The 26,198-nt window shown below is 36.9% G+C and overlaps 1 protein-coding gene across 16 annotated transcripts in view; it reads left to right on the forward strand.

Annotated features, from left to right (window-relative positions):
- Positions 1-26,198, forward strand: part of MPDZ (multiple PDZ domain crumbs cell polarity complex component) — a 156,655-nt gene that overhangs the window by 120,144 nt on the left and 10,313 nt on the right. For 7 of the 16 annotated variants that reach the window (XM_074330388.1, XM_074330392.1, XM_074330389.1 and 4 more), the window contains 14 exons: positions 2,606-2,704; positions 3,417-3,488; positions 5,843-6,005; positions 7,783-7,979; positions 9,109-9,200; positions 9,451-9,541; positions 11,669-11,749; positions 19,588-19,680; positions 19,775-19,849; positions 21,030-21,204; positions 23,165-23,310; positions 24,007-24,090; positions 24,306-24,499; positions 25,928-26,075. In XM_074330388.1, coding sequence (XP_074186489.1) covers positions 2,606-2,704; positions 3,417-3,488; positions 5,843-6,005; positions 7,783-7,979; positions 9,109-9,200; positions 9,451-9,541; positions 11,669-11,749; positions 19,588-19,680; positions 19,775-19,849; positions 21,030-21,204; positions 23,165-23,310; positions 24,007-24,090; positions 24,306-24,499; positions 25,928-26,075 — 1,710 coding nt within the window. The remainder of the gene's footprint in view (positions 1-2,605; positions 2,705-3,416; positions 3,489-5,842; positions 6,006-7,782; positions 7,980-9,108; positions 9,201-9,450; positions 9,542-11,668; positions 11,750-19,587; positions 19,681-19,774; positions 19,850-21,029; positions 21,205-23,164; positions 23,311-24,006; positions 24,091-24,305; positions 24,500-25,927; positions 26,076-26,198) is intronic. The other 9 variants (XM_074330403.1, XM_074330395.1, XM_074330400.1 and 6 more) reach the window with 2 other exon arrangements.

Consider the following 26,198-nt stretch of genomic DNA (forward strand, 5'->3'; position numbering starts at 1 on the left):
TGTAAGCTAAAGGGATTTGAGAAAAGACAGGTGCTGCAAGGACTCCTATCTCCCTGTCTCCCCTGAAGCAGGTCTTCAGATCCTCATGTGAGAAGAGCCCTCCCTACACTTGTAGAAAAGGAGCATTCTTATCTCCAAAGATGGAGGGATGCTGAGAGGAATCTGAATGAACAGGCTTTGCTGAATTCCCCTCAGTTCACTATACTTGGCTCATATTCTTTTGTCCTATCGTGTTTTCCAGGACTACCCACTCTTCATCCAACCTAGTATAAAACCACTCAGGTTTAACCATTTCTTCGTATTTCCTTATGAAGGCTCTCTGTCACATAAACTTTAAATCAACAGGTATACTTTTCTCTTGTTAATTTGTTTATTACAGAGATCCAGCTGAGAGCCTGTGACAGGTAGAGGAAATTTATTTTTCTTTCTCTACATGTATATTTTGCTTTTGGAAATTAGAATTCATTTTGCATTTAAAATGAGATAAACTTTTTATTCCATGATTTACTTCCCTATAGAAAGAAATCTAGTCTCCCATAATCTAAAGGGGAAAAAAAAATCACAAATACATAAGAGCCTCTTAATGGTCAATGTTTTATTTGTGCATGTAATAAAGCTTCAGGAAAACCTTGTACATAGGCTAAAAAGCCAGTTAGTCTCTTTGGCTCTTAGACTTTCAAGTGTCAGAACTTCCCAGAACTAGCCTTGATAATTTCACCAGTATGAAGCTTCACAGAATTCAATCTGACTGCATTGCCATAGTAAAGGGTGGGCTCCATTGATATGGGCCAGAGAATGTTTTTGTCTTCCCTATGCTGCTTCTTAGTTAATAACATTTCTATTTTTATCAGCCTCTGGGACTATAAACAGAAGTTTCGTCATTGATTTTTTAATAAGAAATATAGTCTGTTTCTATAAATCTTTCCTTAATAATAGAGTGATCTACGACTGTGCTCATGCTGTACTTTCATACTCTACTCTCAGGGCCAAATTCTAATCCTATAAGAGCTGCAAATTAAAAAAAAAAAAAAAAAAAGCAAAACAAAAAACTAGAGCTCTCTTTAAATACTCTGTTTTTTTGCTGTTGTGGTTTTGTTTTATATTATTCTACAGACATATACAGGAAAGGCAAAATGTAAAAATTCCATGTATCAAAATTAGACATAATCTCCACCTTCCATAGCATTGAGGGATTTTGCATAGGATATGTTTTTAATCTCTGCCTAGTCATTTCTTCCACCTTAATAAATGGTCACATTCCTTAGCATTTGTGATCTTCTCTTTTGTGAAGCAGCAGTTGACATTTTAAACTAAAAAGCAGAATGAAAGTTGAGATGAGCAGAAATGTCATTGTGCCCATTTCTTTTTCCCGTCTTCCCTCTGTAGGAAAAACATTGCAAGAAGAGCAGATTGAAAGGGTAATGTGGCATAAGCGTTAGTACAGGCATACTGAGTGAAGAGAGAGTCTTTCCAGAGTGTTCTCCCATACAGGGTAGTGTCGTATGACAACCTCTCCGTACTCTTGATGCTTGCCAGTAGAGCTTTTTTTATAGAGAGAAGTAACACAAACATTTCATTGGAGCCAAATGAATTTTAAATGTCTGCAATTTCCCCTGAAAGATACAGTCAACAAAAGAAAGATAAGCGGGTATGAAGAGAAGGAGAAGAATTTATTGAGCTAAGGAAATTAATTTTCTTTTTTTTACCCCCTTAAACTATGAAAATGGTAAATTCTATCTGGCAGTCATCTACCTTTAATAAGTATATCCAAATCCAATCGCACTAGCTCAGTATATCACAGGCAAGCCACAAAACCTATGAGAAACACTCTAAGGCAGGAATTCAGGTATTATCCAAAGCCTCATAAATTCCCCAGTAATGTGGGAACTTTTATAGGAAACTTAAAAATATATATATCAATGTTCCTGCCTCCACAGAAAGTGGGCAGAAATAGAGAATACCACTGGACAGTGATTCATTTCTTTAAAACTTACTGATTTTATTTTTTAATTAAAAAACACTATTGATCTTAACCTTAATATTTAGTCAAAGTTTGACAACTTTCCTTACTGGGAAACAAGATAAAGGACTAATGAAGGTTACCAGCAAACCAGCAGACAAATGTTTAATTTGCATTCTGGAACAGATAAGACTGTTGTTGTTTTTTTGTTTCACAAAAAAGCATAATTTGGTTTTAAGTGTACATTAGAAAAACTTTTGTGGTTTTAATTTTGAAGCATGTTTACTAAAATGTGTGGACCATGTATTAATATGTAAAGTGGGCAAAATACGTATATGTGCCTCTGTCTGTGATAGTGAACATTCAGTGAAAATAAATTTGGGATGCATTTGACAGACTGGTTTCCTATGTTGTTTGGGACCAGATTTAGATTCCGTTCACTTGGAAGTAAACCTTTAGTTCCATATTGTTTAATAGATGTTGTTAATTACCAGATATAATGAGATCTAATAGATGTTGTTATTAATTACCAGACCTGATAGATCTAGTTTCACAGTTATTTAAATCAGTAAGTACTTTGTTCTTAAAACTGAGTTGTTTTGAATACATTTCTTTGCGCTCAGCGCCTCTTATGTTTCCTTTTAGAAATCCCCTTTGCCTTCCTTGCCGCACAACCTTTACCCTAAGTACAACTTCAGCAGCACTAACCCATTTGCTGATTCTCTGCAGTTCAACGCTGACAAGGTTGGATAATGCCCATTGTCTTGCCATTGCCTTTTGCAAATGTTTTGTTCTTTGTTACTACTGTGTCTTTGTCCCAGTTCACTGCTTACTAAATTAGGGCAGGGAGAAAACAAAACAAAACTGTGTGTGTGGAGTGGGCGTGCAGATCCTGTCTTCAGCACATTTTCTTGCCAGAGCCTATTAATTTTTATAGATGAAGTTAGATGGCCCTTCTGAAGAGTAAGGGAGAATTGTGAGTCCATGCCTTTTCTTTATTTTGGTGTGAGATGAATTTTCTGATATTTAAATTTGTGTTAGTTGCTAAATGTATGAGCTGCTGTCACACATAATTACTTCAAAACCTTGTATTGGTTTAAATCCTTCTCAGAATTATACAAGGTGGTCCTAAAAACCCTCCTGTGAGTTAATCAATCTGCAAATAATTGTGTACCTGCATATTCATATAGTGCATCCATGTAATCAGAAACATGTAACAGTTTCAACACTTGTAAATCTATACTTGGATATTTTCATATTCTGATGAAATTATAAATCCAAAATTGAAACAAAAACTTACAAGAACTGTGCTATAATTTGATCATGAAAAGGAAGAGAGCTGTCAACAGTTTCTTTCAGGGATGCATTTTATGAATATTCATTGAATTTTTCATGTTATTGTAACGTGGATAACCAAAGATGCTATATCTGAAGGAATATTTTTCTATTACTATAGGAATTACAGAATTCAAGTAGAATTATCTTCCGTTGTTCCCCAACTAACCCTTTTGCTCCCACACCATTTAAGGTTTGTCTTAGCGTGAAATTTTCATAAGTAAGTGGGTGTGTTACAGTGTGCTGTATGTGTACGTTATACTTGTGTGCAAACATGGCATGGAGTGATCTCAAGTGCACTTTGCATTTTGCCAATGAAAACTAAACAATCTTTGTAAAGAGTTATATTACCATTAACAGATTTTAAGAAGTGTCAGCAATAAGCTAATTCATGTGACCCCAATGCGAATGGGGGTTTCAAGGAGCAGTGAAATTGAACTCCTCATTGTCCTTTTAGTAAATACCAGCTTGTACTAGTTTTATAGACAAGCAGGATTTGTTTGTTTGTTTTTAAAGAAAATAACAGCTCAGAAAAGTTACACAGCAAGTAACATCTATGAAATTTGCATCCATAAATTTATTAAAATTATGGAAAGTTTAAATTAGACGTCCTTTTTAAAGAATGAAATGGGCTTAATTCATGCTTGCTAACATTTTCCATTGTTACAGAGAAGCATTATTTTGTTTGTTTTAATCAAAAAAATTCTAAATTCCCCCCAACTTAGTATGCTTAATTAACCTTGATTGGATCAAATGAGGGGTTTTGTTGTTGTTGTTGTCGTTTATTTTTATTTGTACATTGTTAGTTTGAGAGTTTTGTGGCACAGCATTTGGGAAGATAATCAGAGTGTTGTTTGCACTAGTAGTTTTTGTCTGTTTGGACAGTGGTGTATAAACCGAACATTTTAATACACCACAGCCTGTACCTTTGAAAATCAATCTCCCGTAAGTCCCTATCAATCAGCTTTCTTGTGCTTTGCCCGAAAAATAGCAATTCATGTTTATTATGATCATTTGGGTAGTTTAGAATCTTTCAGTGCTTTTTGAATCATCAAAGATCACATTCAGTGCCATATAGTTTTAGTATCAGGTATATTTTGTGGTATTCTGATTCTTGACACCAGTTAATAATTCCTAAGTGTTTGTGCATGCCTATCATTTAGTGTGTTCTATAAGAGGTTCGTTTTTTTAATCACAGTCTTTTTTCTAGATATACACATAAACAAAGTATATCAGAGGGATATTTGTGTAGAAAAAAGGTAACATAAAGGATATGAAAATGTATGTTCAAGGCATCGGGACAGTGTCATGCCAGGGTTAGAACTTTAGCTGGGTATGTCTGACCGTTGAATTAGGTACTGTTTTACTATGAAAACTGGAGGACACACATGGTATAAAGCAGGGGTGTCCAAATATTTTTCAGCATTTTTTACCAAGGGCCATATGAGGTAAAATGCACAGTCGGGCCACTCCCTTGAGGAGAAGTACGTATTGCCTCACCTGGTTTATTTAAGTAAACTAAATATATTTTTGGAATTTGCTGCGGGCCAATTAAAAATGGATTGCGGGCTGCAGTTGGCCCGCGGGCCGCAGTTTGGACACCCCTGGCATAAAGGAAAGTGCATTGGATTGGATTAAGAATTGAGCAAAAGGAAGTCTAGTACCACAATGTAATTTTTGAACAAAATATCTCACTTCCCGTGGCCTCAGGTATTAATCTGCAAAATGAATAAAATGAACTCAGTGATTTAAGGTCCTTCAAACTCTAATATTCTGTTCAGTAATCTGTAATAGAAGAACTGGATGATACCAAGTCCATTTTTCTTGGAATAGAACATATATGGCAACAAGTATACCACATTTGGTGTTTATATGAAGTATTCTCTCATTTTCTCATTCACCTTGTGAGCTGTCTTTGCAAGGGTTAGTATAGCATTGTCCTTTAAAACCAGCTTCTCAGATCTGAGTCTGAGCTCCCATGCTAACAAGCTGGCTCCCGGTAGATGAAGCTGCATGTGTAATGCTCATTTTCATGGATTTGTTGAGAAAATCATTTGGAGAGAGGATTCAGGTAGCAATAAAAAAAAAGCATTAGTCTCACTAACAAGCTTTGAAGTTTTTTGATTGATAGATTAACTTTGTTATTTATTTTTCTAGTTTCTTGGAAGACTTTTGTAGATCCCCAAAATCTTACACAGACCCCTGCATATTTATAACTTGTGAATGAAAAAAAAATTTTTTTCCAAGAGGGGAAGTTTGTACAATTTTTTTTTCGTCTTCAGTTATTTAAGCCTTCAAATGGAATAATCTTCACCTTAAAATACCAAATAACCGTTTAATGAATTGTGCTCTGAACATACCACTTTGTTTTTCTGAACTTTACCTGAATCCTGTCTACCATATACATATTTTTTCCTTATTTACATGTGAGATATTTTAAAGCCAGTTTTTTTTGTTTTTGTTTTTGACATTATTCTCTATTTCTTTTCCTTAATTTTTTCCTTCCTGAGACTGCACATACCCACTGCATTCTTCTTGTTCCCACAGGCACCCAGTCAGTCAGACTCAGAGCCGGAAAAGGCTCTGTTGTGCAATGTGCCGCCACCCCCTCCATCGGCATTTGCAGAAATGAGCGGTGATTGTGCGCAGTCATCAGCAAGCAAAATCTCAGAAGATGTGGACAAAGAGGATGAGTTTGGTTATAGTTGGAGTAAGTTGTCTTTTCGTAATGCATTTGATTATAAAGAGGTATTAAAATACCTCTGCGTTTCTCAAGGCTTATGCCCTGGATGAATAAGGATGTTTCAGCGTTAGTTATAAATATTGTGTGGTAAAAAAAACCAAACAAAACTGTTTGTTTTCCTTGAATACTGCACACATTCTGGAGGCATGAAGTCATTTTCCTCCTTTCCTTCAAGTCTGCATTCCTGTTAAAGCCCACTTTGCCGTTTGTATGAGAATTAAGGAGGGCAGAGCAGTCTCAGAAGCCAGTACTGGATCAGCAGCCTGTGGTCTTGAAAAAGTCATCACTCCTCTCTAGACTTCAGATTCCTCAGTGTAAAAATCTGGTTGTTGATACTATGCCTTGAATTTTGGTATTTTCTATACTAGAATGGTAAGGTAATATAATGGTCGAGATGAAAACTTGGGGCATTTGGTAAGTTGTTTAACCACCTTTAAGTTTTAGCCTGGTGATTTCTCCCTCTTTTTAAAATGCAGTTCTTACCTTGTTGATGACATTAAAATGGATACTGTCTGAGGAATGCTAAGCACAATTCGTGATCCACAGGAAGCATTCAAAGGCAGCTGTTAGTAGGATCACTGGGGTGTCTCTTGTTTTCTAAGGAAATAAACTGTTTTACAAGGAAATATTAAAAATTCAGCCAAAAGTTATAAATGGGTCAGTGATTAAAAAGTTTCATTTTAAAAATATAATTATTTCATTTAAGAAAGCTATGGCAGATGCTTTTAGGAAATACAGAATGTAAAAGTTGTGTTGCTAGATTCTAAAAGGATTCAGGAAATCACTGTGTATGAAATTGATTCAGTTAAGAAATACATGACCTCAGTCAGTAATGTTTTCTGAGATGATTTGTAAACTTTACAATTCTCGGTCTATTTTCAATGAAATTAGAGTATGTTGCTAATCCATCATGGTAGCCAAAACATACTCTGAGGAGAAAATATTTCAGTTACCTATTGTCATGTCACAAGCTACACCAAAACTTAATGGCTTCAGAAGATAGTTTATTATTAATTTATCAAGGTACTCTCGTTGGCTGGGCTCCCTGGGACTGGGCCTCTGAGACGGCTCACTCAACATGCCTGGCAGTTGCTGTTGCTACTGGCTGATGGCTCAACTGGGCCTGTGGCCTGGGGCACCTACATTTGGCTTTCCCTTCCCCAATTAAAGAATAAAGTCTATGTTTTGAACCTGTGGGATGGGAGAGATGAATGGTCTCATCTGCTTAGGACTCGTGCCTGAAAGCTAGGTCAGGTACATCACTTTGTCCTGGCCTGATGGCTCTATGTAGCAAGCAAACCCACTTCCTTTATTCTGGACATGGGCCAAGCAACTGCCCAACATGATGTGACACACAGTGTGGATTTTCGTGTCGGAGAAAAGCTTCCACTGACTGGTGAAGATGAATACTCAGGATGTTCTTTTCTCCCTTGCACATGATTAGTTAAATTTCTGTTTTAATCACAGTGTATTAATGTGAATCCCTCTTGGGAATGATTGCCCCAGGTAAACCAATGAATCAGACACTGCACTCTCTGCATCCTGGGTGTGAAGGAATTCCTCAAAGTTTGGGTATTCTAGGATCCAGTCTTGATGCCCAGTTGGCCAGTCTATTTAGCTTTTTAACTGCCAAGGATTATTTTGGTACAAATAATGCCCTTTTGAGGCTATCCTAAATAGCCTTCTATAGTAAAGCATTTGGCTGTGAATTAACTCTTTATGATAATGATGTTGTTGTGTGTAGAAAATGTCAGAGACCGTTATGGAACCCTAACCGGTGAGCTGCATATGATTGAACTGGAAAAAGGTCGCAGTGGTTTGGGTCTAAGTCTTGCTGGGAATAAAGACCGATCCAGGATGAGTGTCTTTATAGTGGGGATTGATCCAAATGGAGCAGCTGGGAGAGATGGCCGATTGCAGATTGCAGATGAGCTTTTAGAGGTAAGTTCTTGTGTAAAAATACTGAATTTACTTTCACTGAATCGGTGCAGTGGAATCATCAGTTTCCAGAAAATCCACCTGGGCTTCATAGGGTAACGGAGAAAACTATCGTTTACCTAATAAAATCGATGCATTGCAGCAAATTTGGCTTTCAACCAAATCGCTACTCAGTAGAGTCCATGTTCCCATTAACTTCCATTAAAAGGTCATGACTGTGTAGCACCAGAAACAATTTTTGCCCCAAGACAGTAATAAAGATCACACTTCAAAACCATTTTTTTGTGTGTGCTGCATTTTTATTAGAAGCTTTTGAAAAGCCAAATGACCAATCACTCCCCAGTAATTAGACTGACCCACTGAACGTTCTGGAAATTGAAACCCTAATGGTGGAAGTGACAGATGTTGGGTGCATTGGGGTAAAGGTTAAGACTAAGTAACAAAAACAGTAACTCAGCCTGCCAAACAAAATAAATCTGTGGGTCATAGTTTATAGTGTTTAGAATTGTATTTGCTTGTTTTGTTTGTCCTTGCCTCCTGTAAGCTGGATCCACATGTTTTTATGTTGCCTTAATCATCTTCCTAGTACTTTCTGTGTTTCTCCGTTGGCTAGGAAGCTTCAGTCAGCAATGGTGACAGGACTATAGATGACTGGCAGTTTCCATGAGACACTGTGCTGCACAGGCACACTCTGCTGCCCAAATCCTGAGTCTACTGGCATTGCCTTTCCCAGTGGCCTATGCCCAGGGCTTGAGCTTTAAGACTAACTAGAAAATATGACAGGGGATTCTCCAGTATGTTCTGAGCAGGTCCTAAGGACTTCCAGAGAGCTCTTTCTTTGCACAAAGCCCAACAGAAGCCCCGTGCCAGCCAGGAAATTCACTCTACTCTCCTACAATTAAGTCCAAGTGGTGTCTCTTTTAGTCCACGGAGGTCAGACTATTTGACATCGTTTTAATGTTGTCTTTTTAACATGAACTTTTCTTAACTCACCGTCAAAGTCAGGTTCATGTTCTGGGAAGGAAAAATATATGGAATATTTTAAAGGAAGATGTGCTTTTTGTTAGATAGCATGATAAAAATGTATATAATTAACATTCCAGGCTCAATTAACGATATTTATTTCTTATAGATCAATGGTCAAATTTTATATGGAAGAAGTCATCAGAATGCTTCATCAATCATTAAATGTGCCCCTTCTAAAGTGAAAATAATTTTTATCAGGTGAGCACTTTCTTTTTCCACTTTACTAAATACTTTTCCTTAGCCTTTCAATTCTGAGTTCTTTTGAATGAAAATAAAACATTTATCAACATGTGACTGTTACAGTTCCAGGTCTTTGGGGTTACAGAATTTTCTCTAGTAATCCTTCTGAATCTTCAAGTAAAAGAATGCAAATAATATGAATAATGGTTCATATTATTTGCATTCTTTTACTTGATACGATTGGATAGGTCAATGTATTTTCTCTTAGGAATAAGGATGCGGTGAGTCAGATGGCCGTATGTCCTGGAAATACAGTAGAACCGTCACCTTCTACCTCAGGGAATCTTCAAAATAAGGAGGTATGTAGCTTGTGTTTGTTTCTCTGGGACAGTTTGTTTGATATACCACTTACTAATCCAGCAAACAATTATAGAATCCTTATAGGACTACCAAAAATAAATAAGTCATAGCCTTGGCCCCCACAGAATTGATAGCCTAAAACAAGCACTCATGTAAGAAGCACACCACTTACAGGAAGGCTAACAGTAGGGCATGCATAGGTAATAATGGGCGTAGAGGAGCAGGTATCCGTTCTGTCTCTGGAGAGAGAGTGAGAAGACTTTATAGAGGAGGTTACACACAAAATGTATGTTGAAATTAGAAGACTTGGGGACAGAAACGTTGTAAGCAGAGGGCATGGATTAAGAAACGGTGTGGAGATTCTGGCCAATGCAGGGAATTGAAAACTACAGAGCATACTGAGCAGTGGGAGGCAGGGAATGCAGAGTTGGTGAGCAAAGGGTCACGGAGATAGGAGGTATGTAGGATCAGATCATGGGAAAATGATGAAGACTTTGTCTGTGAGGCCGGGTTGCTGGAAACTAAAAGAATATAATTGTATTTTTAAAAGCTTCTCTGAAAACAGTGCAGAGAAAAATCAGAGGTTGCAAGAAAAAGAAGTTAAGGGGAGTAAGAAAATTATCAGAATAGTTCAGGAAAAAGATAAGAAGTCCTGTACTAATTAGGAAAAAAAAAAAAAAAAAAAAGGAAATGGTTACATCAGATGTTTAGGACCTAAACTGACATTACTTCCTCCCCTAGTAAATGAACTCTTGGAGTAAAAATGAGTAGTTGAGAATTTATTTACCCTGCAAATATTTTATTGGTTATCTGCCTTGTACCAGTTACTGTTCTTTGGACTAGGAATAGGCTGGTGAATGAGACAGATGAGATGTACAAGGCTTCCAGGTGTCTGACTTGGTGATTTGATGGATGGCTGACTTTTATCAAAATAGAAAAAAAAAAATTAAAGGAGGAACAGATATTTGTAAAAATAGAACAGATCTATTTGAGGCAGCTTAAGAATGAAGTAGAGGTATACACTGAACATTTGGTGTAGAGATTAGAGATGAAATGATATTTGTTAGTCATGGAAGCCAAGGCTCTTGTCCACAGAGAACATTAAGAGAGAAGAAGGCGGCCAAGGTCAGAATTACGTAATATGCACAATAAGGCAGAAGGCTAACACAGAGTGGTCAGAGACGATGCAGGACCCAGCAGGCATGTTGCATAGCAGCTGAGAACAGCACATTTCAAGAAGAAGGGTATATGCTACAATCTTGAGTGCTGCAAAGAGGTTAAGTAAGATGCATCGAGTCCATTGGATTTCGTGGTTAGGAGATTATCGGTGATTTTTGAGAAAGCAAGTGATGGAGAAGAAATTAGAAAAGAGAAGGCAGTGACTAGATAGTGACCAACAACTGAGAATTTTTTGGTGGGAGTTCTGTTTTTTGGATAAGTGTTTAGGATGAATAGAAGGAGGAAATAGAGAGTGAAAAGCTTACAATTAGAGGTGCCATGATGATTATCAGTGGGAGAAAGTATAGAAACGGAAACACTATTTCCTAAATGAGTTTATAAACATTGGGCTTATCTGTACATTAGATAGATCTATTAATCATTGCCTCATTTTGGTGAACTGAGTCGTTGCTCATAATGGTAAAATTAATCAAGTGGTTTTTCAAGATTATAAAGGGGAAAATTTTAGTTTCACATGAGTTGTACCAAATATGTCCCTTAAGAAAACAGGGTATTTTAATAATTTTCAGATAAAACATTTAATGGCTCCTAAATTCACTTGATGACTAACGCAATATAGAATAGTGAATGGTACCTCTGCTGGTGTTCAATGTGTCAGTGAGTTTCACTGTTTGGTAGCTGGGTTGCTTCTAGGTTTCATTATAGAGTAAATCTAGGCAGTTTGTAAGAATCCCTTTGTCTCTCTGTGCTCTAAAATAATTGCTGTCTGACCACACCTTGTTAGTATTTTGAAAAGCATGTACTGTGCATAAATGTCATAAAATGTTAAAATAGTAATAATGAATTACAATACATGAAATAATTTTGATTAAGTGGCCCTTATATTTAAACAAACAAAACTGCGTAACACTCAGTTGCCTATTTTGCCATTTCTTTCCCTCTGTCAGGCTGAACCAAGTGTTACTACTTCCGCTGCAGCTGTGGACCTCAGTTCATTTAAAAATGTGCAACATCTGGAGCTTCCCAAGGTAAATCTGCTTTGAACTGAAGTGAAATGATGTGAGTACCTTCACATCAGTGTTCTAATTCACTGGTTCTCAAAAGTATGGTCTCCAGACCAGCAACCACAGGCAGCATTACCTGGAATCTTGTTAGAAATGCAGATGTTTGGGCCCAACCAGACCTACTGAATGAGTAACTGTGGGGGAGGGCCTGCAGTCTGTGTTTTAATAAGGCTTCTCAGTGATTCCAGTGCACGCTGAAGTGTGAGAACCTCTGCGCAGATTGGTATTTTAGCAGGGAACAAGCTTTTCCTGCCTTTATGGGTATCGAGGTATGAAATTCCAGTCTCCCCTTTGATTTATTTACCAAGGACCTACTATGGGGGAAATAAAAAGAATAAAGAGACAGAAGTTACAGTTTTTTTCCTTCGTAAAATTGAATGCTCAAATAACTAGAAATTTCCCGGATAAACATCAAGGAGGTATTTGCTTTTGAAAAGATCTGAACCTCAGGTTCAAATGACCCTTTTAAAGAGGTGGTTTGCTGAATAGAAACCTGTAAGTGTTTTCAGATGCCACAGGTTCATGCTGGACTGCAGGTGGACAGTGAATGAGCAAGAATAGAAGTAGAAAAGAGCAATGAAATGCTCAGGGAGAAGAAGAAGGAAAGAGGTGGGGTGGGGGGATAGCAAGGTATGTACATGAAATGCTGCAGATGGAAAGAAGATTGGTCCATGGCTCACTCTCCAGCTGTGAGGCGGGCAGCCTGGTGCTTAGAGGGCTGGGCTGCAGAGGCAGTCTGGGTTGAATCCTTGTTTCATCAGGTGCATACTTGACACATTGTGTGATCTTCCTTTACCTCAGTTTTCTCACCTGTAAATTGGAGACAATATGATCTTTGATGTAAGTAATTGTAAAGATTAAATGAGTTGTTTATAAAGTGGTTAGTATAATGCCTGGCGCATGGTCAGATTTTGTTGCATTTAGGGGGAAAAATACTATAACTATTGATTTGTTTACTCTTTTTTTTAACAGTAGATAATCCTGCATATTCATTTAAGATAAGTCCTTGTGGGCAAATTCATGTTTCAGGTAGAGAGAAAAGAATAGAAGTCAAGTCTTTTGCCTTTTCTACCAAGAAGTCCTTATGCTTCAAGAAATGATACCTTTCTCTTTCCCCTGTAATTTTGGGGTTGAGTTTCCTTTTCCTCCTAAATCTTGAAGTTTGAGTTTACATTATTTAACCATCCAATTATTAACATTTCCCTATAATTTATTAATTATGGAACATGTAAATATATGCCGGATTCATTATAATGAATGCTTTTTTTCATTCCAGGTTTATGTTTATCTTTAAAAAGTCCCAAATAAGATAATTTGTTTTACGTATATCCTTTAATGGCATTGATCTAATTTATTGACCTAGGGTATCACACACCCTAGGATATATTGCGTGCCCAGAAATGTTGGGGGAATGAACTTCTTGGGCAGATGGATAAGGAGCAGAGTGGTGCTCAGAGACGCTGCAGTGGTGGAGCTCAGAGACTTAAAGACAGACCTTTGAGTCAAAGGCCTGGCTTTGCCTCTTACAGGCTGTTGGCTGTGACCCTGGGCAGGGTTATTAGTCTGTGCCTAGTTTCCCCTCTACTAAATGGAGATAATAATAGTACTTACCTCAGAGAGTTGTAGTGAGGAATACATATTGTGAAAATTAAATACGCATGTATATACAGTCCAGTACCTGCACACATATGTAAGTATTGCCTGTTGTTTTCATTATTATTATTATTATTATTATTACTATTAGAAAATAATAAGCTACCTGTGCTTATTAGCAAAGGATCATTTGAATAAGAGTAAGAATGTCTGACAGCTTTGTGGCAGTGGCATTTTCTGATGCCTTGTCTCCCCGCCTTATGCTCCCTAATGAAGTTGTCCCATAGATGTTTACATCATCCTAATCCTACTCAGAATTTTTCAAGGACTTCCATTTTTCAAACCAGATAAATTCCTTGGCCTGGCCTTCAGCAATGGGGGCAGACAGAAGCTGGCTTTATCTGTCAGAAGCCCTTCTCACATCCTCAATTATCTTCAATGAATTACTTGGTCACTTAATCCTATTTCCTTGTCTATAAATGGGGCTTCCTGCATAAGTGTTTCTTTTGGCGGGGCAGTTGTTTAAGCCAGCACAAGTTTCCTTCATCCTATATAAAATAAAATAAAAGAAAGAAAGAAAGAAAAGCTGTTCCCTGCCTTTAGCCTCCTGTTGATTTATTCAGCAGGCATCTATTATATGCACTTCTCTTTGCTATGGAGGAATCTGAGAACTTGAAGAACTTCAGATTTCATTGCCCATGGAAAGCTTTGTTTATGTGCAGATTTCAAACAAATCTAAAGCTTAGGTAACTGAAATGTATTTATTGATGAAAACCAAAGTCACTAAGGGGAATATTCAAGAATCTTAAAATCAGCTGACAGAAGAGGTTGTCAACCATGATTTTAGGTGGCCTTTCTGAGCCACTTAACTTCTCTAGGCTGCAGTTTATTTGTCTATAAGATGGGGGAAATCATAATACCTTTAAGTTAGAGATATTTTTGTAAGGATTAAATGAAATAATTTATATAAAGTACTTAGCATAGTGCAAGTTATTACTTTCATTAATATTTTCTACCAGAAGGTCCTGAGTGTTCCCACAGAACGTGTCCTTGAAAACTTTTTGAGGAAGCCATTGCTCAAAATGACTTGTTAAGTGACACATCATTCTATAAGTCTGTATGCTCTGAATCCTGTTATTAGTTACTCTGGGAACAAAACGCAAGAGGACAAAGAAGGGAGAATTAACCAGCTTTATAACATTCAATCTCATTTGAAACCTTTTATCATTTGTATTATCTTGTATCTTTTAAAATTATGATTATTTGAAAAAATAATTTAATTGGTCAAGTCACATGTGGGTTTTGTGTCACTTAACTACTAGCAACCCTCTGAGATTGCTGTTACTTTCCCCACTTTTAGTAGCTTCCATAACTCCAAATGGTAGGGCTAGAATTTAAACTCTGCTCTTCTACTTCCACGTCCCATTTCCATTCCATTTCAGTTTGTGATTGGACCCGATTTACCTTTCTAAAACTCCTAATGCCATATTTTGCCATGTATAATGCACACCCATGTATGATGCGCACCTGTGTTTTTCGCCCAAACTTTCAGGGAAAGAAGTCTTTTGTTTTAAGTTGCCAAGGGATTTTCCAATAATCCTTGTAAAAATACCAGCTAGGTTTGCTATCTCCCACCTAAAGCGTACGAAGAGCAATGTCGCGCTGTTCACGCTGTGGTAATAAGGTCGGTAGCACCTGTCTTAATCAAGTCAGAGTCACTTACTCTGTGGACAACAATGTGTCACTCTTCATTTCATTTTGTTGAATCGTTGGCCAAAATTACTTCTGTTGCAAGTTCATCATAGGTTCAACAAAACCGAGTATTGTATTCCGGGGTATTATTTTGCATACAGATATCATTATTGATTTTTAGAGTTACGCTTTTATCTCAGAAGCATAAGTAAAATAATTAAAAACATTAATATACAGAATTAGTACTATCCATGTATAATGCACATCCATAGTTTTCCCTCAAAAATTTGGGTGAAAAAGTGTGCATTATACATGGCAAAATACAGTATGTTCCTTTTATGAATCATCTACTTTATTCAAACTGACATGAAACAAGAGCCCATGGAGATTATTTTGAGTATTCATCCCCCCTTGCCTTTGCTTATATCACTGGGGATGTCCTGCTTTCTTGAAGCTTATCTAAATCCTACATAACTCAAGACCTAGTTTAGTCTCATCTCTATTTATTTTGAAATATTTCTTCAATATTCTGGTGTACGTAATAGTTACTATTAATGTCTTCATTTATTATATTTGTCATTTAACCGTGTACAGCCCAAGGACATGTATCTTGCAGTAAACTTTTATGTGGGTATATTTTCTATACATGTAAATCACACACTTGTTAGAGAAGTAACTCTTAGACTTTGTCCCATTATCCTATATAGTATTGCACACCATAGTTCATAATAAGTGTGTGTGGGGAAGAATGAATGAATGCTCTACCTGCAGAGTATGCACAAGGGAAAAGATGTTAGCAATCAGGAGACTCAGGAAGGAGAGAATGGTTGTTGTACTGTTTAAAAATGGGAACTAAAGTGACAGGTCATGTATCATACTGTTTTGACTTCGTAGAAACTGTCTTAACTGGTCAATTATTGTTTTTTAATCCATTTTTTAAGTGGGAAAATATAAGTACAAAAAAGTTTATAACATATATAATCTGAACCCTCAGTGGCTAACTGAAATACTACTTCAATTCAACAGACAAAATATTTTGATTACAGATTTATTTTTAGCACGTTTTGCCCTTGGCACATTTTGATGTACATATGCATCAAAGCAGGTCACAATCTGACATGATTGTTAGAGAGCCAGAGCCGTTTCATAGCCATTCAATTTTATATAGTGAAAGTCTTCAAATACAATTAAGAGTTTTTCTTCTGAATTGTAGGGAATCTTCCTATTCAAAATAATTCTGATAATGATAGTAGTTTGTTTAGCTTAGTCCCACTTTTAATTCTTTTTTATGTTTTTCTAGCTGTTTAATTATACAACTGTTCCTTTATAAATCTATTTTCTTGTTTCACATTCCCTGTATTGTGGTATTTTAATGACTAGCTCCGAAAGATGTTTCTCAGATCTTTTTTCTATTAAGGAGTATATATACTATGGTAGAAATGAGGTGGAAAGTTGAGCAGATAGAAAAGAAATTGCACACTTACACCCTATTATCATTACTTATATGTCATCCTGCATTTCTGATACCAATAACTCAGATGTGTATATATTTATTTTTATAGTATTATAAGTGGTATTGGGGCATATTATGAACACAGATGTGTTCATTATTGTTCCTTTTAGGATTCTGCCTGTTGCAAATAAGAATGAATAAGTGAATGAGTGAATGAATGAATAACTCGTCAGGCTTAATCAGAGAAGGGTATTTATGGGCTCAAGTAGCTGGTCAACAGTTTTCAAGGATAGTTGATCTTGTGGCTCAACAGTATCATCAAGAGCCAGTTCTTTCCCTCTCCCTTCACAGTATCAGCTTTATCCCAAAGCTGGTCATCCTCATGGCTTTAGAATGGCTGCCAATCAGTAACTGACCCAGAATTCTGAACCAAAGTCCTGAGGTTCTTCTTAATTGAACCAGTTCCCATCACATGCCTACTTCTGAGCTGGGGACTACAGCCATGGAATAGAATTGTGCAGTTGACTTACATCATTCATCCTTTATCTTTGTACCTACTTTTTCATTGGTACCTAACAAATTACCACAAAACTTAGCAGTTTAAAACAAGAGACAATTATTATCTCACAGTTTCTGTGGTTTAGGAATTTGGGAGCAGTTAAGCTGGGCGGTCTGGTTCAGACTCCCTTATGCAGTTGCCTACAAACTGCCAGCCAGGGCGGCAGTCATCTGAAGGCCTGAATGGGTCAGGAGAATTCACATCCAAGATGATTTACTCAAATGGCTGTTGGCAAAAGGCTTTTTATTTCCTGTCTATGGGGCTGTTTGGGTAACCACATGACATGGCAGCTGGGTTCCCTCAATGCTCATGATCCAAGAGAAAGCAAGGAGGAAGCCCTTATGCTTTTATTGCTCTACTTGTGAAATTACACACCATAACTTCTGCTTTGTTCTGTTTATTACAATCAAGTCACCAAGTCTAGGCCACACTCAGGATCCCCTTCCTGATTGGAGGAATATCAAAGAGTTTGTGAACATATTTGAATACCACCAGCCAAAATATAGGCAGAGAGAGAGAGACAGAGCGAGAGAGCGAGCGAGAGAGAGAGAGAGGGAGAGAGAGAATGTGTGTTGTTTGAGGCAGCAGTGGGAGGGGACTAGATAGATTCTAACAAAAATCTATGAGTTTGTATAAAGGAGAAAGATGAGAATGGATGTTAAGTAAACAACCAGCCAATGCCCACTGTACTAGTAAAGTACTTTCCTGACTACAGTTAAGTGAATAGACAATAATAGAATCAAATCTCAGAATTGAGTACATGCAATCAATGTTGATGTATAGTATTACTTATTTGAACAAATGTTTCTTTGTAATAATAGGAAAGACCATTAGTGCGGAAATTCCCAAATAGAGGATAACTAAATTATTTACATTTGGCATTGACAATGGTATTTTGTGAGTTTGGTAGTACACTCACCTTCTATTCATTAAGCCTGATTCTTTGGCTACTAGATCAGGGGTCGAGGTTTAGTAGATTTGATTATATCCTGTGGAGTTATTAGTGGAAGAAATGTATGTCTAATAACACCTTTGTATAATGCATGAAGCTTTCAAGCTCTTTCTTATTACACTTGATTCTTATAGCAACCTCGTTGTTGGGCAAGTATTATTATTCCTTTTTTTAAGGTAAGAAAATTGAGGTTTAGAGATGTTAAAGTTAGACAGAAAGTCAATTAGAACCAAGCTCTACTCCCCCTAAAAGTACAGTTTTGTCTTACACACATACCTGATTGCCTGGAAAGAGTGGTGGTATAGAGATGCACAGTGAAGTCTGAAAGTCGTCAAGCATTAACAATCTACCTCAGAAAAGCCACAGTGCTGATCATCTTTAACATCAATGTCATGATCATGATCCTAACTGCCCGATGGCAAGCTTGACTCTCATGTAAATGTTTCAGAAGAGCCATGACGAGATTAGATTCCCTTTTTTCTCTTGCTTTACATTTCCCTAGATGGGAACTATAATGGAAAAGGTTGCTATCTGTAACCAGAACGAAAATGTTCAAAACCCTATTTTAATATTATGAATGTAAACGTTAAAGAAAGGTAAAAGTCAGTATTACTGAACATTTGGTTTTGATAAAAGAAAATGTGGAAAATATAAACAAAGTAGGTGTAGCTCTCTAGACTTGGCAGATTTTCAGGGTAGGTCCTTGGGCTCAGAGTTGAGAGCATTTTCACTCTGCACCAGATCAAAACACAAGTCTCTGGAGAAAGACCTCAGTGTATTCAGCCCCAGAAAGGACAGAGCATGCAGCAGTAACTTCAGTCTGTCTGCTGCAGGAAGAAGGGCGCCAAAAGGGGTGGAGGGGCCAATCTTGGTTGTTATTCCTAAACTGTAGTCCAGAAAAGGAAGCAGGAGGCGCTTTGATTTTGAATGCCGCAGGCAGTTACACACAGCTACATTCTCAGATGTTGTGTGTTCATGGGATTATTGAATGCACTTTTGTTCTCTGGCTATGTTGCTAAAGTTGGTAGAGATATTAACTGGATATACAGAAGGTGCCAAAAAATGTATACACATTTTAAGAAAGGAAAACTGTATTAAAATTGTAATACTCAATATATACCGATAATAAAAGATGAATACAAGTCGTGTTTGACTTCTGCAATTACAAGAGGTGCTCAAAGTGGTTACCATCAGCACCCAGACACTTCTGGTTACGGCGAACTACTGCTTGAGCAACATTGACCAAAGTGTCCACTTGTATACATTTTCATTTTTTTGGCACCCTTGGTATATGCTAAAGATACTAGAGATAGATACATGGGAGGAGTGAAAATATTTGAATATTTGATGGAGAATTTATTCCATCAAATTCCATCAAACAAAATTTGAAAGTTTGCTGAAAAATATTGTCTAATAGTGGACATTAGAACAGTCGTGTTTTTCTAGCCCTTGGGTAGAAGATGACATTCAGAAGTTATGGCCTTATATCTTTCCATTTGGATAAATGTAATCTCTTTCGGATTTTCTGAGTGTTCTCGTTTTTATTTCTCTAGGATCAAGGGGGTTTGGGCATTGCTATTAGTGAAGAAGATACACTCAATGGTGTCGTCATAAAGAGTCTAACAGAGCACGGGGTAGCAGCCAAGGTGAGGCTTTACCCCTCTCCCTGTCAGATGTGGTGGAGAAGGAAGTTATTTCTGCTCTGCATAATCACTCAAAATCTTCCATGTTTCCATATAGGATGGACGCCTCAAAGTTGGAGATCAGATCTTGGCTGTTGACGATGAAGTTGTTGTTGGCTATCCTGTTGAAAAGGTAAGTTTTCCAAAGAAAGCAAATGGTACTGTGAATCATCCTTGGCCATGGCTAAAGTGTCAGTGTGCGTATGCGTGTGAGTGAGTGTGTGTGTGTGTGAGAGAGAGAGAGAGAGAGAGAGATCGATGGTAGGGAATTAGAGCTATGTCACTATATTACACAGATATCTCTTCTGAGGAAGAGAAGGGATTATTTGGAAGTTCTTCAATTTTTATTTTCTTTTATCTAATCAAGGTGATGTTGAGCTATTTTCTGTTGCCTGGTAAATTCAGTGTTCAGTGGGCATTTTTCATAAATATTATTTCCATTTTCCCTTAGGAAAATGAAACTTCTAAACAAAGATTAACTTAGTGTTAAGACCAAAGTAATACTTTTTTATGAATGTTTGCTGCCATAAATATCCACTATGTACTGTGTATCGTTTACTAAGCAGATTTTAGGACTCAGTTATTAAATGTGTAACTTTTAATGGGGTTAACAGTTCTTTGTACCTGAGTTTCCTCCTCCTCAAAAGTGATCATAATACTTAGGAGTGTCATTTCAGGCCTTTCATACATCAGTGCTAGAAAAAAAGGTGAGCTTATGAGATTTAGTGTGTAAATGTTTCCATTTCTACACTTGTCAGCAAGAAGCTTAAATCAGTTTTTTTCATAAATTTTTAATAATTGTATAGATTGGATACTTCAACTCATATGTCTACATTCTAACTTTCCATTTAACTTGATTCTTCTGTTGAATAGTTTTCCTTATCCTGCTTTTAACATAAGTGTTTTCCATTCTATTAAAAATGTATAAGCTGCTTTAGATTCTCTGTAGAATCAGGAAGTAGGTAAGATACCCCATATATCTTCTAAGGTTATAGAGATCCAGAGAATTGGACGACACTAATTGGAAGTGTAAAAAGTTGAAAACCCAATATTTATATGAGGAAGAATAAGGACAAAACTAGGCTTATAGTAGAAATTAACTTTTGCCTTAATATCAGGCAATTGGAGATCGTAGAAAGAAACTACAGCCATCCTTTCTTGACCCCTCAAGTCCTGAGAAAGAAAGAATTTGCCTCTGATTCTTCTCTAAACCATAGATAGTTTTATTTTCCAACTGTAGTAGAGACTTATTTGTGTAAGTCTGTTAATTTGCCTTTAAATTTTGTTTCCCCTCCACACCAACCCCCTGACAGTTTATTAGCCTTTTGAAAACAGCAAAAACAACAGTGAAGCTTACCATTCATGCTGCGAATCCAGATTCCCAGGCTCTTGATTCAGCAGCAGGTACAGCCAGTGGAGAAAAGAAGAACAGCTCCCAGTCTCCAATGGTCCCACCATCTGGCTCCCCGGAACCGGAGCCCATCCGAAGTAAGAGCACATCCTGCGTGTCTGGCACACTCAGACTCAGCAGCAGGTCTCTACTTGGGAGGTAGCTGCCTGCCTGGAGCTCAGTGTTTGAAAAGCCATAGTGAAGGCACTCTTTGGTGAAAAGATGGTGTAAAGAGAAGGAGTAGTGACCACTGGGCAGATGACCTGTGTGCTGTATATTGATCGGCCTTAGGGCCTGAGGAAATCATTCACCCTCTCTGGGCCTCAACTTCTGCATCTCTAAAGTAAGAGAGTGTACTCTTTCCTCTCCAAGGATCTTTTGCTAGGGGTACCTATGATTCCAGGTATCTGATTAATGAGTTAGAAACATCATTTTGTACATTCCTGTTTTATACTGAGCAAGTAATTTAACTTCTGTGAGGCTCAATATACTAAATGGATACAATGGAAATTGAATACAGTGATACCACTTCACCAGTGGAAACAACACTGCTTGACACTACAAAAAAAAACTCTTAAAAATGTCAGTCATCGCAATAATATACATCGCAATATAAAGTAGTTGATCTGAGTTCTGTCATTTGGGTGTAATAGTAGATCCTATCAAAGTAAATAAAATGTGGACCATGGGATAACACTTCCATGTATCATTAAAATGCCATTCTAGTACCTTGATGCAAATGACTCCTTCAGGTTACTTTTTGAGAAAAATTAGACTGGTGTTAAATAAAACAATACGTTTTAAGCTTTTGAACATTAAAAAAAAAAAGTACTTAAACATACTGGCTTTTCTTCTGGGGGAAAAAAGAAATCTCTTTTGGCATCCAAACTGCAACATTCAGTTCTTTTGACAGGTTTTTAAGGAAACAGCAGTTTAAAACATTTGTAATACAGTTGGACAAAGTCTTAAACTACTGCATATCTGATGAAAGTGATTTTTTTATTTAGAAAGACTGGGTAGTTCACTGAATTGTTAAAAAAAATTGTATGGAAATTTTTTCATTTCCAATGTTATATTGATCCTTAAATAGCATTGTCTGTAAAAATATGAAATGCTAAATGAAAATGTAGCATAAAAGAAAATATCATACACCTGCTCTTACCATTTCAGGAGCAAAAAAATAGTCTGTCTCTGATTTTCTAAGCAGAGACCATCATGTCTAAAGCTACTTTACTAAGTGTCTCAGCTTTTCCAAAATACGCTATTTGCTGTATGTTTTTTGGTATATCATAAAACATATGATATGAAGACTCTAATAAAACAAGGTGTGAACTTATGTTTACCTTGTCTCATAATCTATTATTTTCTATTCAATTCTGAGCACATATGTACCAATATGTTATATCTGAATTTATAAAACATCAAGGAAAAAACCTGCAAGTGAGTCTCACTTGACATCTTGTAAACTCAGATATGAAGTCCAGTTGCATAATGCTCAGATTTGATTACATAAGAAGGATGCTTTAAGATAAGAAAAAAAGGAAAACCAAGACAAAAACATAAAAAGTCCCGAGAGGCAGGTGCCATCACCAAAATTGTTGATATTTTTTGTGTATTGCGGTCTTCCCTGAATATGTTTTAGATCCCACCACACAACTAAGTTTTGAGCTTTACAGATCATGATTTTGTAAGAAGTTTGTTTGGCTCCAGTGAAATGTAGAATATCAAAATGAAACTAGAAGTTCAACTCAACTTTCTGCTTTCATTCCTTTAAACATAGTATGTCTGGCAACTTAAAAAATACAGAATACGGCAGTACAGAAAATAATTTAACAGGTAACTTTGTGCCTACCACCCTAAATTAACACTGGTGAGTTAATCATACTTGTTTGGTAGTTGAAAAGGTAACTAAAAGGTGAAGGTGAAGTTCAAGACTTCTTTGTCCACAGTTGAGTCCATCTCCCCGCCCCATCTCCCAAAGGCAACCAGTGTGATGAGTTTATTGTATATGCCTTCTATCGTTTTTTAATTTGTATTTCATTTTTAACATACTTTTAGGTACAAGCAGATCATCAACACCAGCGATCTTTGCTTCTGATCCTGCAACCTGCCCCATTATCCCAGGCTGTGAAACAACAATTGAGATTTCCAAAGGGCGAACGGGGCTGGGCCTGAGCATTGTTGGGGGATCCGACACCCTGCTGGTGAGGACACACCCAGAGATGCTTCAGAGACACAGGCAGCCCCTTCAGTGATCCCTGAGAGATCTTTGTTGGAGATATTTCTGTTAGTTTTAGTAAATGAAACATAAAGGCTTCCAAAATGTGTCATTCATGTTATTTTAATTGGTAAGGCAAATATTTAATTGGGTATTGGGATTTTCATTTTGAGTAAGTCAGTGATGACTCAAAATTCTGTTACACTTGTGATTGAGACCTTTAGGTTCAAAATATTCTATCAGTTCACCAGTCCTTGCCGTATTTTAATTTCCTTTTTACAGACTAGATGTAGTTGGGTTAGACCCAGATTGAAAGGAGTCTGAAAAATTGGATAATTTATAGGCAAAATTTTCTAAATGTCAAAAATGCTTTTAAAATCTAATCATTTCATATGGGTAGGAAAGGTAATGTATATCTATTATTTATGTGTGTGAGATTTATATATTTTACAATTTTTTTCTTAAAGCTTTTCAATCATTGGAAAGAAGTATGAGCTTCTTTGAGCCTTTTAGAAAGTTGTTACACTTTTCTTTGAATTTTGATATATGACTCACATATGGATCCAGTGAGTGTATAAACCTTATCGCTGTCCATAAAAGTATAGTGTTCTGACTCCATTGCTGTTCACCATTCCTAGGGAAAATGGGATAAAGCATGGGTGTATTTTGTCTGGGTCCTTAGGGTGCCATTATTATCCACGAAGTTTATGAAGAAGGAGCAGCATGTAAAGATGGAAGACTCTGGGCTGGAGATCAGATTTTAGAGGTAAAGAATGATGTGTATTTGATCTTTACAGTAAACAGAAAAAAGACTACTCTGGTGAGGGTGGTCTTTGTGAGTTTGTGTGTTTCTTTTTCCTTTTCTCCCTCTTTCCTTCCCCTCCTCTCTCACTTTCCTCCAACTCCTCCCCCTCACCCCACTTTTCTTCACTTTCCTTAGCTCACCTGATTCCTCACAGTCTGTGTCCCATTTCTGTAAAGGTGAATGGAATTGACTTGAGAAAGGCCACACATGATGAAGCAATAAATGTCCTGAGACAAACACCACAAAGAGTGCGCCTGACGCTCTACAGAGATGAGGCCCCATACAAAGAGGAGGACGTGTGTGACACCCTCACTATTGAGCTGCAGAAGAAGCCGGGAAAAGGCCTGGGATTAAGTATTGTTGGTAAAAGGTAAGACCGAAGAGGGCAACCCCAGTGACCTTTTGGAGAGGTTTGAATTTAAATTCTTCTAAAGAGTAGTAGTAGTTGTAGATTCGTTATCAACTGCTAATGTTCTATAGGTAGCTATTGCCAGCCCACTCACAGAGGAACATCAAAAGAGATTTGTTTTGAAAATTTTCAGTCAGTATTTTGGAGGATTTCGAAGGTACTAGACAAAAAGCCATTTGGTATTTTTAAGTATCTGCTGTGTGCCTGGAGATACCTTAGGTTCTGGGGAATAGAGTTAATAAGACATAGTTCCTGACCTCAGAAAACTCACAGTTTGGTAAATGAGAATTAAACATATTCTTGCAACAAAGGAATCTTAAATTCTCATGAGGGACAGAAACGTATTGTGGAAGAATCCATGGAAGCAGAGGAGAATGGGACAAAGTGACACTATTTAAGTAAAGTAGATAGGAAAACTTCTTTAAAAAGAGGTACCTGAGCTGAAGCTAAAAGTGATAAGTGATACTTGGTCTGTTAAAGGAGGTAGAGGATATTCTAGGGAGAAGGATCAGCATGAACAAGAGTTTGCCATCAAAAGGGAACAGAAAGCATAAAGTGAGACACTGGGGTGGTAGATTGGTGATATACATAAATTCAGTACCTAATTTATTTAAATATTTATATATAAGTAATATGAACAGATATATGGGAAAGCAGAGGAGCAGACAGTGAAATGGCTTGTTTGAGGTCATGACCTTGACAAGAACAGTGAGGTAATCAGCTTTCACTAAACATTTCTACTTACAGTTATCTTTATCTTAACAAGAAGTTACTGGTTTATTTATGGTTTGGGGAGTGAAAGACTGGAATAAAATTAGTATTTGTTCATTTTGATAAATCTGTCTTATACGAAAGTTAGATACATAATGATTTGATTTAAAAGATATCACAGCAGTGGTACTTAAGTTTTGGGTAACAAATGGTTTCAGTTTGAGATATACATTTGTTACTCATTTTCAATAATGTTGATGTTGATGATAATAGCAACATATTTGTATGGCTACAGGTTAATAGCTGTTTAAGGCTTCATTATGGTACAGCAAGAACAATAGATTTAGCACCCTTACACGGACTCGTAAGTCCCATGTTTGCCATTCAGTAGCTGTGTGAGCCATAAAGTGATTATGATAGTAGCCACTTCTACACACAGCATATAATTGTTGAATGAATATGCTTATGAAAGACATGTTTGATCTATGAAATATTATGGCATAAGCTATTTATCTCCAAAATTATTTCTAATGCTGCCATAGTATTGTTTTGAAAACAAAACTTTTAAAGTCATAAAATTAGAAGTAAAATTTTCAGTTTAAAAATGTTAGCTTTTCCTTAAGCATTACGTTACAGTTGAGAAAAGTATAATATTGAAATTCAAAACTATGTTTGCAGAAATGACACTGGAGTTTTTGTGTCAGACATTGTCAAAGGAGGAATTGCAGATGCTGATGGAAGACTGATGCAGGGAGACCAGATATTAATGGTGAATGGAGAAGACGTCCGTAATGCCACACAGGAAGCTGTTGCTGCTTTGCTAAAGGTAAAAATCAATTGCCAAAAATAAGTATGTGCCATCGTATAGAAGAAAGAGAATTTAACATCAAGCTATCACAGTAAAATAAGTACTGACTATTCTGTATTTAAAATGTTTTCCCAAATAAGA

The sequence above is a fragment of the Rhinolophus sinicus genome, linkage group LG04 (assembly GCF_036562045.2).
Source record: "Rhinolophus sinicus isolate RSC01 linkage group LG04, ASM3656204v1, whole genome shotgun sequence".
In the NCBI taxonomy this organism is placed as follows: Eukaryota; Metazoa; Chordata; class Mammalia; order Chiroptera; family Rhinolophidae; genus Rhinolophus; species Rhinolophus sinicus.